This window comes from Bolinopsis microptera, chromosome 9, assembly GCF_026151205.1.
Source record: "Bolinopsis microptera isolate Bmic1 chromosome 9, MBARI_Bmic_1.0, whole genome shotgun sequence".
NCBI classification, from domain to species: Eukaryota; Metazoa; Ctenophora; class Tentaculata; order Lobata; family Bolinopsidae; genus Bolinopsis; species Bolinopsis microptera.
This window is the reverse complement of record NC_087080.1, coordinates 7348251-7364662: the sequence shown is the minus strand read 5'-3', so window position 1 is coordinate 7364662 and position 16412 is coordinate 7348251. Positions and strand designations below refer to the sequence as shown.

General features: G+C 41.5%; 2 protein-coding genes across 7 annotated transcripts in view; both read right to left on the bottom strand.

The window, feature by feature from the left end:
* Positions 1-10365, bottom strand: part of LOC134820609 (synaptojanin-1-like) — a 42525-nt gene extending 32160 nt beyond the window's left edge. For all 5 annotated transcript variants that reach the window (XM_063831105.1, XM_063831106.1, XM_063831109.1 and 2 more), the window contains exons 1-9: positions 10139-10365; positions 9929-10015; positions 9558-9722; positions 9326-9431; positions 2551-2722; positions 1638-1775; positions 1341-1402; positions 1022-1124; positions 185-351 (exon numbers count right to left, since the gene is read on the bottom strand). In XM_063831105.1, coding sequence (XP_063687175.1) covers positions 185-351; positions 1022-1124; positions 1341-1402; positions 1638-1775; positions 2551-2722; positions 9326-9431; positions 9558-9722; positions 9929-10015; positions 10139-10259 — 1121 coding nt within the window. In that variant the 5' untranslated portion in view covers positions 10260-10365. The remainder of the gene's footprint in view (positions 1-184; positions 352-1021; positions 1125-1340; positions 1403-1637; positions 1776-2550; positions 2723-9325; positions 9432-9557; positions 9723-9928; positions 10016-10138) is intronic.
* Positions 10366-10481: 116 nt separating this feature from the next.
* The window catches only part of LOC134820602 (proteasomal ATPase-associated factor 1-like), an 83324-nt gene continuing 77393 nt past the window's right edge, over positions 10482-16412 (bottom strand). The window contains exons 9-11 of one of the 2 annotated variants that reach the window (XM_063831094.1): positions 12719-12837; positions 11207-11374; positions 10482-10994 (exon numbers count right to left, since the gene is read on the bottom strand). In XM_063831094.1, coding sequence (XP_063687164.1) covers positions 10970-10994; positions 11207-11374; positions 12719-12837 — 312 coding nt within the window. In that variant the 3' untranslated portion in view covers positions 10482-10969. The remainder of the gene's footprint in view (positions 10995-11206; positions 11375-12718; positions 12838-16412) is intronic. The other variant, XM_063831095.1, reaches the window with a different exon arrangement.

Below are 16412 nucleotides of genomic sequence, written 5' to 3'. Positions count from 1 at the left end.
AATATAATGATCGTCAGATTGCTATTAGTATTATCATTATTATTATTCTACTTTATCATGACCTTCATCACTGAACCTTACAATGACTCATTGTACACTAACACAGAAGCTACAAAAAGGCTTCAAATAGCAATTAATTATAAGTAATATAAGTATAACTAATTATAATCTGAAATATAATTACCCAATACACTCGTTGCCGTTCTGGCAGAAGATGCCAGAGAAGCCTACAAAAGTCTCAATGTCCTTGTAAAGGGACTGTATAGGCTCGGTTCTGTTCCCCTTACACACGGCATGGTAGTCAAAGTTCCTCATCATCACATCCTCGTGCACACTGTCCATTTGATGCGCCTGAGAGGTATGTATCGTAAAGGGAGGCAAGAACAGAGAAACTACAAATACAGCTCCTAGCTCCTACATCTATACTAATAATCTCAAAATGTGTGTCTGTCTGTCTGTCTGTCGCGTGTAATTTCCGAGCGGCTTATCAAGAAAACGGTAAAACTTATGGGACTGGTTTGTTCGGTATAGTCTCGACAAAACTCTGACGATGCCAATGAGCGCATTTTCTTTAAATCGGCCGGTGGTAAGTGGTTTAATTGATGGTTTTGTACCACAAATGTGACATAAAATGGCTCACTTTTTCTCCCTCCTCGTTCTCTCTCCCATTACTGCATATGCAGCGTTGGTACATAAATCATAATTAGGTTATTTGGCAGTGTATCGGCGGCAAGATTCACTATTATGTAATACTATAAGAGTATAAGCTTATTGGGGGGGGGGGGGGGCATGGGCACTCATTGCGGTTTGTTTTGACTATAGAGAAAGTTCATACTTTCACCGACTTTCATACGACAATGTTATGCGTGTTTTCGAATATAATAGGCGTGTTTATACTTTTGCATTTCAACTGCGATAGTGAAGTCCCGGCCATGGGCAAGGGTCACACTAGTAGTGTAATAATATTATATTATAACATACAACATATATAATATGACTGGATTGCTATTCAGCTGCTCACCTGGAACTGGTTACTGAGATGGCTTTCATCAGTGTCTGGTTTATTGGATAACAAGTTCAGTATCATAACCAGTCCGTAGTCCTTCTTCAGCAGGGTCATGTGCCTGCAAAAATCATTGTTAAAGGAAAAGGAAACCGTATTTAAACACTGCACCCCCTAATGCTGATATCAACTAGCTAAAAATATACAATGCGGTGCGTATTTCAGCACAGCTCTCCAACAATATTATAAATTTCAGCACTGCACTACACTAATTCACAAAATTTATCCCCAAAAGATTAAACATATTCTATAGTGAAGGGAAAGTAAAGATCCTTACTTGTCGTAAGCGACTTGTGTCAGTTCGTAACCTCTTGTTATGGCCAGTTTGTGGGACCCTACCTGAAATGTAAAGATAAGAGGTATTTTAATTAAGATATAAAGAAAAGATGTATTTAAAAAAATTAAGATTACATTTCTAAAATATTATCACTACATATTTTTATTTTAGACGGTAAGTTACATGTTTCATGTAACAGTCTATTTCACAGACCCAATCCAAATAATAAATTATCTGAATCTAAATTTCACTTAGTATAGTTAACTAATTAACTAGTAGATCGGGGTTTTACTGTACCTGGATACCAGACTGTTCCCAGAATACAGGCACACTTCCCCTGATTTGTATAAAACTACTGATCTTATCGTTGAGTACGGTGCACTGTTCTGTCTCCACAAAGTTAGCAACGCACCCGTTATCATCTACACCTCGAACCTGTAAAACACGTGCTTAGTAAACACCTCGAACCTGTAAAACGCGTATTTATTAAATAAATGTTTCAGTAATTCATCGTTCTATTCCTGTTGGTAGGCGATTTACGGGAACTCGTTATAAAACCTTATTTTGAGTATCTATTAACTTAACATTTTAGTTTTTCAGCTGTTTATTCTATATGAACAATGAAGGTTGATTGTATGATTTAACGTATTTAACGTATGGTTAAACTTTTTTCTGTGGTAGGGTTAAACTTTTTTCTGTGGTGAGGTGATAACATGAATAATTCGTTCAACTTTTTAGAAAAATAACAGCGCAAACTAAAAGAAAGCAACAGCCGATAAGCTTTAAGCAAATTACATTTTATTATCAATGAATGCTCAGCTGAATGTTTATTCTATTAATAAAAAATCTATTTCAAGTTTTTTTCGTTTTTAGAAATATTAAATATTATTTGTTCTACAGCAGACTTTTTCACGACACATAACGGTTCACAAGGTTGACTGCACAAACTGGTTTACCTTTGGTCGACCAAGGATCATGGAGCTGGACTAAGATTAATTGCTCTATTAAAACTATAATTCTAATTCTAATTCTAATTATGCTATAATTATAATTATAATCCTAATTATGCTATCTTAATTTAACTATTTAACCGAATTACTAATTTACTATTTGACTAAGTTTCTTTTGAACTGATTAACTGATTGACTAAAGAAACATTTAACTAATTAACTAATTAACTAATCAACTAATTAACTAATCGACTAATCACCTGGAACCTAGCACCAGCTCTCTCGGAGCTGACTCTAGAGATGACAGCAGCTCTTGCTTGGTGTGTTCCACAGTAGATAGTAGAGATACTTACACTTCCACATATCAGGTTAACAAACCAAGCGGTGTGGTCTGACACGAACTTTAGAGGGTGGGTGAACAAACTCCTGTTCCTGGAATGTGAGGTGAGTTTAGAGGGTGGGTGAACAAACTCCTGTTCCTGGAATGTGAGGTGAGTTTAGAGGGTGGGTGAACAAACTCCTGTTCCTGGAATGTGGGGTGAGTTTAGAGGGTGGGTGAACAAACTCCTGTTCCTGGAATGTGAGGTGAGTTTAGAGGGTGGGTGAACAAACTCCTGTTCCTGGAATGTGAGGTGAGTTTAGAGGGTGGGTGAACAAACTCCTGTTCCTGGAATGTGAGGTGAGTTTAGAGGGTGGGTGAACAAACTCCTGTTCCTGGAATGTGAGGTGAGTTTAGAGGGTGGGTGAACAAACTCTTGTTCCTGGAATGTGAGGTGAGTTTAGAGGGTGGGTGAACAAACTCCTGTTCCTGGAATGCGAGGTGAGTTTAGAGGGTGGGTGAACAAACTCCTGTTCCTGGAATGCGAGGTGAGTTTAGAGGGTGGGTGAACAAACTCCTGTTCCTGGAATGCGAGGTGAGTTTAGAGGTTGGGTGAACAAACTCCTGTTCCTGGAATGCGAGGTGAGTTTAGAGGGTGAGTGAACAAACTCCTGTTCCTGGAATGTGAGGTTAGTTTAGAGGGGTGGGTGAACAAACTCCTGTTCCTGGAATGTGGGGTGAGTTTAGAGGGTGTGTGAACAAACTCCTGTTCCTGGAATGTGAGGTGAGTTTAGAGGGTGGGTGAACAAACTCCTGTTCCTGGAATGTGAGGTGAGTTTAGAGGGTGGGTGAACAAACTCCTGTTCCTGGAATGTGGGGTGAGTTTAGAGGGTGGGTGAACAAACTCGTGTTCCTGGAATAAGAGGTGAGTTAAGAGGGTGGGTGAACAAACTCCTGTTCCTGGAATGTGAGGTGGTGAGTTTAGAGGGTGGGTGAACAAACTCCTGTTCCTGGAATGTGAGGTGAGTTTAGAGGGTGGGTGAACAAACTCCTGTTCCTGGAATGTGAGGTGAGTTTAGAGGGTGGGTGAACAAACTCCTGTTCCTGGAATGTGAGGTGGTGAGTTTAGAGGGTGGGTGAACAAACTCCTGTTCCTGGAATGTGAGGTGAGTTTAGAGGGTGGGTGAACAAACTCCTGTTCCTGGAATGTGAGGTGAGTTTAGAGGGTGGGTGAACAAACTCCTGTTCCTGGAATATGAGGTGAGTTTAGAGGGTGGGTGAACAAACTCCTGTTCCTGGAATATGAGGTGAGTTTAGAGGGTGGGTGAACAAACTCCTGTTCCTGGAATATGATGTGAGTTTAGAGAGTGGGTGAACAAACTCGTGTTCCTGGAATGTGAGGTGAGTTAAGAGGGTGGGTGAACAAACTCCTGTTCCTGGAATGTGGGGTGAGTTTAGAGGGTGGGTGAACAAACTCCTGTTCCTGGAATGTGGGGTGAGTTTAGAGGGTGGGTGAACAAACTCGTGTTCCTGGAATGTGAGGTGAGTTTAGAGGGTGGGTGAACAAACTCCTGTTCCTGGAATGTTGGGTGAGTTTAGAGGGTGGGTGAACAAACTCCTGTCCCTGGAATGTGGGGTGAGTTTAGAGGGTGTGTGAACAAACTCCTGTTCATGGAATGTGAGGTGAGTTTAGAGGGTGGGTGAACAAACTCTTGTTTCTGGAATGTGGGGTGAGTTAAGAGGGTGGGTGAACAAACTCCTGTTTCTGGAATGTGGGGTGAGTTTAGAGGGTGGGTGAACAAACTCCTGTTCCTGGAATGTGAGGTGAGTTAACAGGGTGGGTGAACAAACTCCTGTTCCTTGAATATGAGGTGAGTTTAGAGGGTGGGTGAACAAACTCGTGTTCCTGGAATGTGAGGTGAGTTTAGAGGGTGGGTGAACAAACTCCTGTTCCTGGAATGTGAGGTGGTGAGTTTAGAGGGTGGGTGAACAAACTCCTGTTCCTGGAATGTGAGGTGAGTTTAGAGGGTGGGTGAACAAACTCCTGTTCCTGGAATGTGAGGTGGTGAGTTTAGAGGGTGGGTAAACAAACTCCTGTTCCTGGAATGTGAGGTGAGTTTAGAGGGTGGGTGAACAAACTCCTGTTCCTGGAATGTGGGGTGAGTTTAGAGGGTGGGTGAACAAACTCCTGTTCCTGGAATGTGAGGTGAGTTTAGAGGGTGGGTGAACAAACTCCTGTTCCTGGAATATGAGGTGAGTTTAGAGGGTGGGTGAACAAACTCCTGTTCCTGGAATATGAGGTGAGTTTAGAGGGTGGGTGAACAAACTCCTGTTCCTGGAATGTGAGGTGAGTTTAGAGGGTGGGTGAACAAACTCCTGTTCCTGGAATATGAGGTGAGTTTAGAGGGTGGGTGAACAAACTCCTGTTCCTGGAATATGAGGTGAGTTTAGAGGGTGGGTGAACAAACTCCTGTTCCTTGAATATGAGGTGAGTTTAGAGGGTGGGTGAACAAACTCGTGTTCCTGGAATGTGAGGTGAGTTAAGAGGGTGGGTGAACAAACTCCTGTTCCTGGAATGTGAGGTGGTGAGTTTAGAGGGTGGGTGAACAAACTCCTGTTCCTGGAATGTGAGGTGAGTTTAGAGGGTGGGTGAACAAACTCCTGTTCCTGGAATGTGGGGTGAGTTTAGAGGGTGGGTGAACAAACTCCTGTTCCTGGAATGTGAGGTGAGTTTAGAGGGTGGGTGAACAAACTCCTGTTCCTGGAATATGAGGTGAGTTAAGAGGGTGGGTGAACAAACTCCTGTTCCTGGAATGTGAGGTGGTGAGTTTAGAGGGTGGGTGAACAAACTCCTGTTCCTGGAATGTGAGGTGAGTTTAGAGGGTGGATGAACAAACTCCTGTTCCTGGAATGTGAGGTGGTGAGTTTAGAGGGTGGGTGAACAAACTCCTGTTCCTGGAATGTGAAGTGAGTTTAGAGGGTGGGTGAACAAACTCCTGTTCCTGGAATGTGGGGTGAGTTTAGAGGGTGGGTGAACAAACTCCTGTTCCTGGAATGTGAGGTGAGTTTAGAGGGTGGGTGAACAAACTCCTGTTCCTGGAATATGAGGTGAGTTTAGAGGGTGGGTGAACAAACTCCTGTTCCTGGAATATGAGGTGAGTTTAGAGGGTGGGTGAACAAACTCCTGTTCCTGGAATATGATGTGAGTTTAGAGAGTGGGTGAACAAACTCGTGTTCCTGGAATGTGAGGTGAGTTAAGAGGGTGGGTGAACAAACTCCTGTTCCTGGAATGTGGGGTGAGTTTAGAGGGTGGGTGAACAAACTCCTGTTCCTGGAATGTGGGGTGAGTTTAGAGGGTGGGTGAACAAACTCTTGTTCCTGGAATGTGAGGTGAGTTTAGAGGGTGGGTGAACAAACTCCTGTTCCTGGAATGTGGGGTGAGTTTAGAGGGTGGGTGAACAAACTCCTGTCCCTGGAATGTGGGGTGAGTTTAGAGGGTGTGTGAACAAACTCCTGTTCATGGAATGTGAGGTGAGTTTAGAGGGTGGGTGAACAAACTCTTGTTTCTGGAATGTGGGGTGAGTTTAGAGGGTGGGTGAACAAACTCCTGTTTCTGGAATGTGGGGTGAGTTTAGAGGGTGGGTGAACAAACTCCTGTTCCTGGAATGTGAGGTGAGTTTAGAGGGTGGGTGAACAAACTCCTGTTCCTTGAATATGAGGTGAGTTTAGAGGGTGGGTGAACAAACTCGTGTTCCTGGAATGTGAGGTGAGTTAAGAGGGTGGGTGAACAAACTCCTGTTCCTGGAATGTGAGGTGGTGAGTTTAGAGGGTGGGTGAACAAACTCCTGTTCCTGGAATGTGGGGTGAGTTTAGAGGGTGGGTGAACAAACTCCTGTTCCTGGAATGTGAGGTGAGTTTAGAGGGTGGGTGAACAAACTCGTGTTCCTGGAATGTGAGGTGAGTTTAGAGGGTGGGTGAACAAACTCCTGTTCCTGGAATGTGAGGTGGTGAGTTTAGAGGGTGGGTGAACAAACTCCTGTTCCTGGAATGTGAGGTGAGTTTAGAGGGTGGGTGAACAAATTCCTGTTCCTGGAATGTGGGGTGAGTTTAGAGGGTGGGTGAACAAACTCCTGTTCCTGGAATGTGAGGTGAGTTTAGAGGGTGGGTGAACAAACTCCTGTTCCTGGAATGCGAGGTGAGTTTAGAGGGTGGGTGAACAAACTCCTGTTCCTGGAATGTGAGGTTAGTTTAGAGGGTGGGTGAACAAACTCCTGTTCCTGGAATGTGGGGTGAGTTTAGAGGGTGGGTGAACAAACTCCTGTTCCTGGAATGTGGGGTGAGTTTAGAGGGTGGGTGAACAAACTCCTGTTCCTGGAATGTGAGGTGAGTTAAGAGGGTGGGTGAACAAACTCCTGTTCCTGGAATGTGGGGTGAGTTTAGAGGGTGGGTGAACAAACTCCTGTTCCTGGAATGTGGGGTGAGTTTAGAGGGTGGGTGAACAAACTCGTGTTCCTGGAATGTGAGGTGAGTTAAGAGGGTGGGTGAACAAACTCCTGTTCCTGGAATGTGAGGTGGTGAGTTTAGAGGGTGGGTGAACAAACTCCTGTTCCTGAAATGTGAGGTGAGTTTAGAGGGTGGGTGAACAAACTCCTGTTCCTGGAATGTGGGGTGAGTTTAGAGGGTGGGTGAACAAACTCCTGTTCCTGGAATGTGAGGTGAGTTTAGAGGGTGGGTAAACAAACTCGTGTTCCTGGAATGTGAGGTGAGTTTAGAGGGTGGGTGAACAAACTCCTGTTCCTGGAATGTGGGGTGAGTTTAGAGGGTGGGTGAACAAACTCCTGTTTCTGGAATGTGGGGTGAGTTTAGAGGGTGGGTGAACAAACTCGTGTTCCTGGAATGTGAGGTGAGTTTAGAGGGTGGGTGAACAAACTCCTGTTCCTTGAATATGAGGTGAGTTTAGAGGGTGGGTGAACAAACTCGTGTTCCTGGAATGTGGGGTGAGTTTAGAGGGTGGGTGAACAAACTCGTGTTCCTGGAATGTGAGGTGAGTTAAGAGGGTGGGTGAACAAACTCCTGTTCCTGGAATGTGGGGTGAGTTTAGAGGGTGGGTGAACAAACTCGTGTTCCTGGAATGTGAGGTGAGTTAAGAGGGTGGGTGAACAAACTCCTGTTCCTGGAATGTGAGGTGGTGAGTTTAGAGGGTGGGTGAACAAACTCCTGTTCCTGAAATGTGAGGTGAGTTTAGAGGGTGGGTAAACAAACTCCTGTTCCTGGAATGCGAGGTGAGTTTAGAGGGTGGGTGAACAAACTCCTGTTCCTGGAATGCGAGGTGAGTTTAGAGGGTGGGTGAACAAACTCTTGTTTCTGGAATGTGGGGTGAGTTTAGAGGGTGGGTGAACAAACTCCTGTTTTGGAATGTGGGGTGAGTTTAGAGGGTGGGTGAACAAACTCCTGTTCCTGGAATGTGAGGTGAGTTTAGAGGGTGGGTGAACAAACTCCTGTTCCTGGAATGTGAGGTGAGTTTAGAGGGTGGGTGAACAAACTCGTGTTCCTGGAATGTGAGGTGAGTTTAGAGGGTGGGTGAACAAACTCCTGTTCCTGGAATGTGGGGTGAGTTTAGAGGGTGGGTGAACAAACTCCTGTTTCTGGAATGTGGGGTGAGTTTAGAGGGTGGGTGAACAAACTCCTGTTCCTGGAATGTGAGGTGAGTTTAGAGGGTGGGTGAACAAACTCTTGTTTCTGGAATGTGGGGTGAGTTTAGAGGGTGGGTGAACAAACTCCTGTTTCTGGAATGTGGGGTGAGTTTAGAGGGTGGGTGAACAAACTCCTGTTCCTGGAATGTGAGGTGAGTTTAGAGGGTGGGTGAACAAACTCCTGTTCCTTGAATATGAGGTGAGTTTAGAGGGTGGGTGAACAAACTCGTGTTCCTGGAATGTGAGGTGAGTTAAGAGGGTGGGTGAACAAACTCCTGTTCCTGGAATGTGAGGTGGTGAGTTTAGAGGGTGGGTGAACAAACTCCTGTTCCTGGAATGTGGGGTGAGTTTAGAGGGTGGGTGAACAAACTCCTGTTCCTGGAATGTGAGGTGAGTTTAGAGGGTGGGTGAACAAACTCGTGTTCCTGGAATGTGAGGTGAGTTTAGAGGGTGGGTGAACAAACTCCTGTTCCTGGAATGTGAGGTGGTGAGTTTAGAGGGTGGGTGAACAAACTCCTGTTCCTGGAATGTGAGGTGAGTTTAGAGGGTGGGTGAACAAACTCCTGTTCCTGGAATGTGGGGTGAGTTTAGAGGGTGGGTGAACAAACTCCTGTTCCTGGAATGTGAGGTGAGTTTAAGGGGGGGTGAACAAACTCCTGTTCCTGGAATGTGAGGTGAGTTTAGAGGGTGGGTGAACAAACTCCTGTTCCTGGAATGTGAGGTGAGTTTAGAGGGTGGGTGAACAAACTCCTGTTCCTGGACTATGAGGTGAGTTTAGAGGGTGGGTGAACAAACTCTTGTTCCGGTGAAGGAGTGGTCTTAATGATCTTATTGGAAAATTGAAAGAATCCTCTGGAGGAGGGGAAGAAGGGTTCATTACTTTTTCTGGGTGGGGTGACACAATCCAAATTTTATATCTTGGTTAAAACTTAAAGCTTTATAGGTTAACTAAATTATCGGATCCAAGATGGGTCGAAATTCCTGGAACAGAATCAAACAAATCAAACCAGTTAAAAACTTTACCATAAGAATCTGAAGTCGCTCTGAAGTCCCTTGTTTAGTTTAGACTGCATGTTGACTGTTATATCATAGCTCTCCCCCGACTCTTTCATTCCGAAGAAAAATGTTCCTGATATGTAAAAAATTATCAGGATAATAACAACTAATTAACTAATCGACTGATAAACCATTTAACTATTCAACTAATTAGCTAATCAACTATCTAGCTAAATAAGTAACCAACCAATTAGCTAACCTTGAGTGATCAGCTTCTTGCAAGCTGCAGTTCTATCCACACTGTGACCCTCAGTTATTTCCACGAACATAACTTCAGTAACACAAAATATTTCACATTCCGTGAGTTTACCAGCTGAGTTACATGTGGTTACCAGACCTAAATAGCGCATATCCGTGCCGTCTTCTGAGGGGGAGGCGGTTCAGATGTTGGGATTATTTTTAGAGAAAATTATCACGTGCGTTGTCACGTGCGTTGTCACGTGGGTTGTTATGATACGTTTGAATGGGGAGAAAGTTTAAATAATTTTGATCTATTTGATTTGAAATAATTCAAATAACCATTAATTTACTTACCGAAACTACCTTAAGTAATCAGCTAAGGAAACTAACCATTGTGAATTGAGAGAACTCCAATGGAAGCGTAGACATCAGCCACCCTCTCACAAGCACCTTTTATCGTGGACAATTCACTGCTGTCTGGGGGAAATAAAGACTTTTTAGTGCGTAATTTACAGGGCGTTCATGTTTATAATAATGTTAAAATTGTAATATTAATTAAATTGTATTGATATTAGTTAAATTAAAGATATTCCAACTCACGGAGCTCAGCGCACACATCACCCTGAAATAGCAGTCCAGTGTTACTGCTCTTGTTCTCTAATAACACCTTCCTCTCCGGCCCATCCCCTCCCACGTACAGTCGCAGTTCTTTAGGGATCATGTCACGTGCGTTGTCAAGTGGGTTGTCAAGTGGGTTGTCACGTGGGTTGTCACGTGGGTTGTAACTTCATCGTGACGTCATCAATCTCTCAGTCAGACATTCAGCTGTGTTAAGGAGTAGTTTTTAGAGGTAAAATGATTAAGATGTGGAAAATCAGGAACGTTATCTATAATATATTCACTATTCATTTGAAATTCTAGAAACAATTTAGATACGCAGAAATATTAAACGCTTTTTAATAGGTTAATAGAACGAAGTGTGGCGACATATGTGATTGTCTGATAAGTATAACGAAACCAAGTACTTATCATGAGCGAAAAAAGAAATTTTAGCATGGAAGTCCCGTTTTTATTGGTACTTTGATTTAGTTTTGTTTGGCTTGTTTCTGCAAGAATTATCTAAGACCGAAAACTCACATTTTCATTTCATGTAAAGACAGCAATTCGATTATTGTCTTAAATATGAACAATGATCTGGTCATGATTTTATTATAGCGACTAAAACTTGTCATCATAAAATGACTGTTGATGTGTCATTAAAACGTTCATCGACTTCCGTTAAATACTGAAAAAATCGCATAACAATTTAATAAATTAATATATAGGTCGAAACATTCCGGAATAGAATATGAAATCCCGGCACAGCCCAATAAAGTAAGCAAATAACTGTCTAACATAAAAACTTGGTTCTTAGAGTGTCTGTACACAAGTTCATACTTCGTATCTTCTGATAATCCTGCAATTTATCGTTAATTGAAGCTTGCTATCAAATGAATATCATGATAAAGTATGAGGATCCACTGATATCAGATCAAGAGTCAAGACCTGGCGATCGTTAGACTTTAATTCTATTTAGAACTTTAGAAACTTTAGAATCACCAAACTCAAAGTGTATTGTGATTAGTGTAGTATAGTAAGTGTAGTGTTATAGTAAGGTTAAGATCAAACCTGTCCCTGGCTGATGTGGAGACAATCCCACTTTTAGCAACAACAGAGAAGATAGCCTCACAATCTCCCCCACAAAGAGTGGTGTCACACAGAAGAGTGGTGTCAGACGTGGTGTCCGGACTAGTACTTATAGTGTAACATTCCCCGTCCTTCTGCCCGCACCATACTCTGTGCAGAATGAAAGGGTTAGTTTATAAATTAAGCTGCAAAGTATAAATACTTAACAATCTACAACGGGTCTCAATAACTTTATATTATGTGCTAAATAAATAAACGTTAAAAAGTTAAAATAAATGGTACTTAGTTGAAAGGACCAGTGTAAATGTGTAATGTAGAGCATTGAATATCTGTTATTACACATAAAAGTCATCATTCAGTGACTTAGTAACCAAGTCACTTAGTAACAAAATCACTTAGTAACCAAATCACTTAGTAACCAAATCACTTAGTAAAAATTGTTACAGATAGTCCCATGTGTAGCCTGTGTAACACATACTTAGAAACAATTCCTCATATCTATCTCCATTGTATCCACACAAATAGCTTCATCAAAATACTTGAAGACTTTATCAAAAGGCGAATCGATAGAAATACAAAGACCCAAATAAAATTAATTTTATAGTTTGTAATCACACTTCACAAATTATAAATTATTTTAATATTGTTGCCAAATGGTACATTAGCAAAAGATTTCAGGCAGGGGACATGCCGATCTGGCAGGGGTATATCAAACTTCTTAAACTTTCACTTACAGGAGACAAAATAGGTCACAAAAGTTCTATTGTTTCGATCTTGGCCGATTGGGGCAAATTGTCCACCCCATTTATATTGCTGTCTTTATTATTTAATTATCAATGGTTATTATTACTATCTTACAGTACTACTAGCTGTTTTTTGTAGTACCGGCCCTGCTTCCTTCCATTCCTAAACTACCTTACAACTCTCCCTCTTTTATACCCTTTTCACTCACTTCATTTCACTCATTCACTTCATATCTTATTACCACAGTATCTGCCAAAACCAACATGGCCCATGTGGAAGGCTAGGGGGCCTTGACGTTGTTTACCATTTGGCCCTGCATCCCAAGCTGACGGTCGGCCTCCACTCTCTAAAAACATACCTTCAGGCTTCAGTGAAGGCAGATGGTCAACAAACAGCGATGCTAGAGCTTTGTGTGAACAAATCTTGACTTACTTTCACACCTTTGGGACGACTCTCGCAAATGCGAGAGTAATGACCCCGGGGAGGGCCCCATTGGTTTTAGAAGGTTGCATTTTTTAAAATTTTTTTAATTGTTTTAAAAGTTTAAATCACTTAGTAACCAAATCACTTAGTAACCAAATCACTTAGAAACCAAATCACTTAGTAACCAAATCACTTAGTAACCAAATCACTTAGTAACCAAATCACTTAGTAACCAAATCACTTAGTAACCAAATCGCCTAGTTACCAAATCACTTAGTAACCAAATCACTTAGTAACCAATTCACAAAATAAACAACAACGAAGCACCTTTGTTCGTGGCTAGAGAGGGATGTGACAGCGAAGTTATTCCGTTTCTGTACACTGACAGGTTTGGAACAGTCTCTTATGTCTAGAGTTATTATATCCCCTGACGCTGAACCCGTCACCTGTAATAGGGAGTGTTACAATTACTAATAATTAATTAATTAATAAATAAAATCAAGTTGTTGTTTGTTTGTTGTTTGTATCAAGCAAAATTATTGTTAGTATTATTTTCTTCCCCCATATAATATGATGATGACGTAATAATAGATTATTATTACTGATTTCTATAACTTATATGATCAACAATTCAAACCAGAGAAAACGTTTTACAATGGATAACATATCACAATATTATCTTTACGGCTAAAAACACGAACATAAAAAAGGTAACGTGAAAATGAGAACTGAAACAAGCTGAAGAAAAGCCTTATTACGTCTGCCTATTGTCATAAAATTATATACTTGTTTCTTAGAACATTTCCGAATAAAGGGAATTAGGTGCCTATCTTAACATTTTTCATTTTCACCAAGTGGAACCTTACCGTGGAATTGCCCATATGCTTCGATCTGCTATGCAGGACATTCAAATCAGTCGAAAAATGTTAATATAAGATTAAAGGATAAATATTCATTACATTAATCAACACTATAATTCGAAAGTGTCTGTCCATCTAGCTACAGTCAAGAAATATGGGACTTACCAACCACATTAACCTGAGGCCTGAGGGGTTTATTCACATATTATTACGTAAGAGGAGACGAGCAACACGAAGAGCCAAAAAGCATCCAGAGAATGATGAGTGTAAGACTAGTCATTTTGAAAAGTGTGTTGACGCAGAAATCACCATCAATCGAGCTAGGGATAACTACTATATGATAAACAGCTCAGTTCTTGCAAAGGAGACTCGAAAGGGACCTACAAAGTCAAAATAAACTTTTAGATAAAGAATATGGCACCAACAAATTGCCAAATGGTGAAGATATCGAAGTTGCTGACAAACTCAAGACTTTCTTTGAAAAAAAAGTAAAAACCATTTACTATAATATTGAGATTTGAGAAGGAAATTCAAAACACTTCCTTAAACGGTCAAGGTACCAAAGACTCTACTTCGATCTAAGAGAAGTACGAAGACGAAGTTCCAGACTAAATGATGACTTTTAGTTGTAAGTTATTATTGTTGAAAGTTATTATTGTTGAAAGTTCCTCCTGTTCCTCATTTCAGACGAACAGATGCTGCATTTATGTTTTGTGGACCAAAAATTTGGAATGAACTAAACTACTCAGTGAGATCATTATCATATTATGTAGAATGTTTTAAAAATGACGTTTTATTTCCACCTAGCTTTTAACAATATTCCTAATATTTGTCCATAATGTCTGAGCTAATATGAAAGTACATAATTTTGGTAACTTCATACAAATATGTGTCCATAAAATCTGTAAAGGGTTATATGATAAAAGGAATGATTTTCATTTTAAAGTTTCAAGCATGCCTAATCTGAAATCGAACGTCCCTGATAGAAGATCATACGATGTATTTTATTCACAATTATTTAGACTATGTAATGTAAATACGAATTTAGAAGGATTTATTAAAGATGTGAAGTCTCTTAAAATTGAATTATTCAGAAAAATCAGAATTTTAATAATAATGTCTTAAATAAATATGTTTAAAAGTTTATAGAGGCTAAACATCCGTCTGACAAAATAAGGTTTGATGTCAATCGCCTTAATGATCCTGATATTAAGTCTAAATTTTTTGATTCTTTTAAAAGTAATATTGATTGTAGAGTTTTAACTAATAATGCTATTTCTGAAAATTCTGATATATTTGGTATATTTGGTATATTGAGTCCAGGTGGTTGGTAAAGTGCCCCCGAGGAAGCCTTATCAGTACAGCGACGATCCAACTGTCGTTAAACTTTCAGCAGAGAGAATGTCCCTCCAACAAGAATGTAGCCTCACAGGGATAAGTGACAGGAGTGACCTCAGAAAAAGAATCAACCATCTCAAACGTACCATCAAAAAGAGATTGAAATCTATCAACGAGGCCACTGCTAACGCCCTAGTAGATGTCATCAACAACACCGACAGCTGCAGAATCATGTTTAAAGCGAATAGAACATTGGCCCAGCGTTATTGGATGAAGAAAGACGGAGTGACTGTCCACGATGCAGACGGCAACACCTTAGGTTCAGACTCATTAAAAGCAGAAGCCATTAAAGAATACTTTAATAATGAGTTCAATGACAAAGATGAACCCCACCTCCCAGCATTTATAGACCCTCCTGGAAGCCTCCTCTGCCGTGCTGTTATGAAGCTGAAATCCGGTAGAGCGTGTGGCCCTGACGGTATACCTAATGAGCTTATGAAAGCTGTTGGATATCCCCTCCACTGTGAGTTGGCTAGGATCTACAATCTCTCCTTTGAGACCAACACATACATCCCAGCTATTGGAGAAGGTATCCTGACACCCCTTCAGAAGCCAGGAAAACCCCGAGGTCGGGTAAAGTCTATCCGGCCCCTCACATTGCTAAATGGAACTAGAAAAGTCCTATCCCTCGTAAGCTCGTAGCCTTGAACAGAATCAATTACCACGTTGATATGTACACTGGACCTTGGCAGGCGGCATACAAGCAGGGTCGCAGTTGTGCTGACCTAGTTTGTTCTCAGAGAATGTTGACATCAGTGGTTACCAGGCGCGAGTTTGAGTATAGTAAAATCAACATTGACATGACCGCTGCGTTTAATACTATCCGCAGACAGACCATCATCAACCTCCTCATTGATGCAGGATGCTCTGGAGACGACATTCGCCTAGTTCAGTACCTCCTCTCAAATACAAAGCTCAAGGTGACGGTCAACAGAGCTGAGTCTGGTGAATTTGTGATTAATATTGGAGCTTACCAGGGAGACAGTCTGGCAGGTAAAGTGTTTACATTGACCCTTGCCGGTGCCCTGAATCACATCAGAGCCGTGATCAGTGTCACGATTCCTAGACCGAACCCCCCAGTATCTAATAGAGTCCGCCTATGCTGACGATGCTGAGCTTCTGAGTGAAGATGGTCAGAGCCTGGTGAAGATACTAGAGATTGCCAGTGACATACTAAAGGATTGGAGTCTCTTTGTTAACGAATCAAAGACACGGTGTTTACAACTAGAGTGTATTTGGCAGAGACAGATGCTTTAGATGCCCATGGCAATAAAATCAGAGGAGATGAAGAGTGGCGAGAGTCAGTGCTATTAGGATCAAAGCTATGTTCAGAAAGAGACATTGTCAACAGACGCAACAAAGCCAATGTTGCTTTCTACACCTACAAGAAAGTCTGGTTGAATAATTCTGTTCAGATCAGTGAGAGTAGAAAGCTGAAGCTGTACGAAGCTCTTGTCACTTCAGTGTTGTTGTATAATTGTAGCAGCTGGGCTGCTCCTGAAACCGTAATGGCATCTGTTGACGTTCTTCAAAGGAAGCATCTGAGACAGATATTCAACACCTATTGGCCTACGGTTATCAGTAACGAGAACTTATATAAGAGATGTAATGTCAGACCCCTTACTGAAAGGATCAAGAAAGCAAGATGGAAGATGCTTGGGCACGTTCTCAGAAGCAGTGATGACACTCCCGCTTTCTTATCTTTCAGATTTGCATGTTTAGGATGTCTTGACTACAAAGGAAGGAGGGGCAGACCTCGTTCA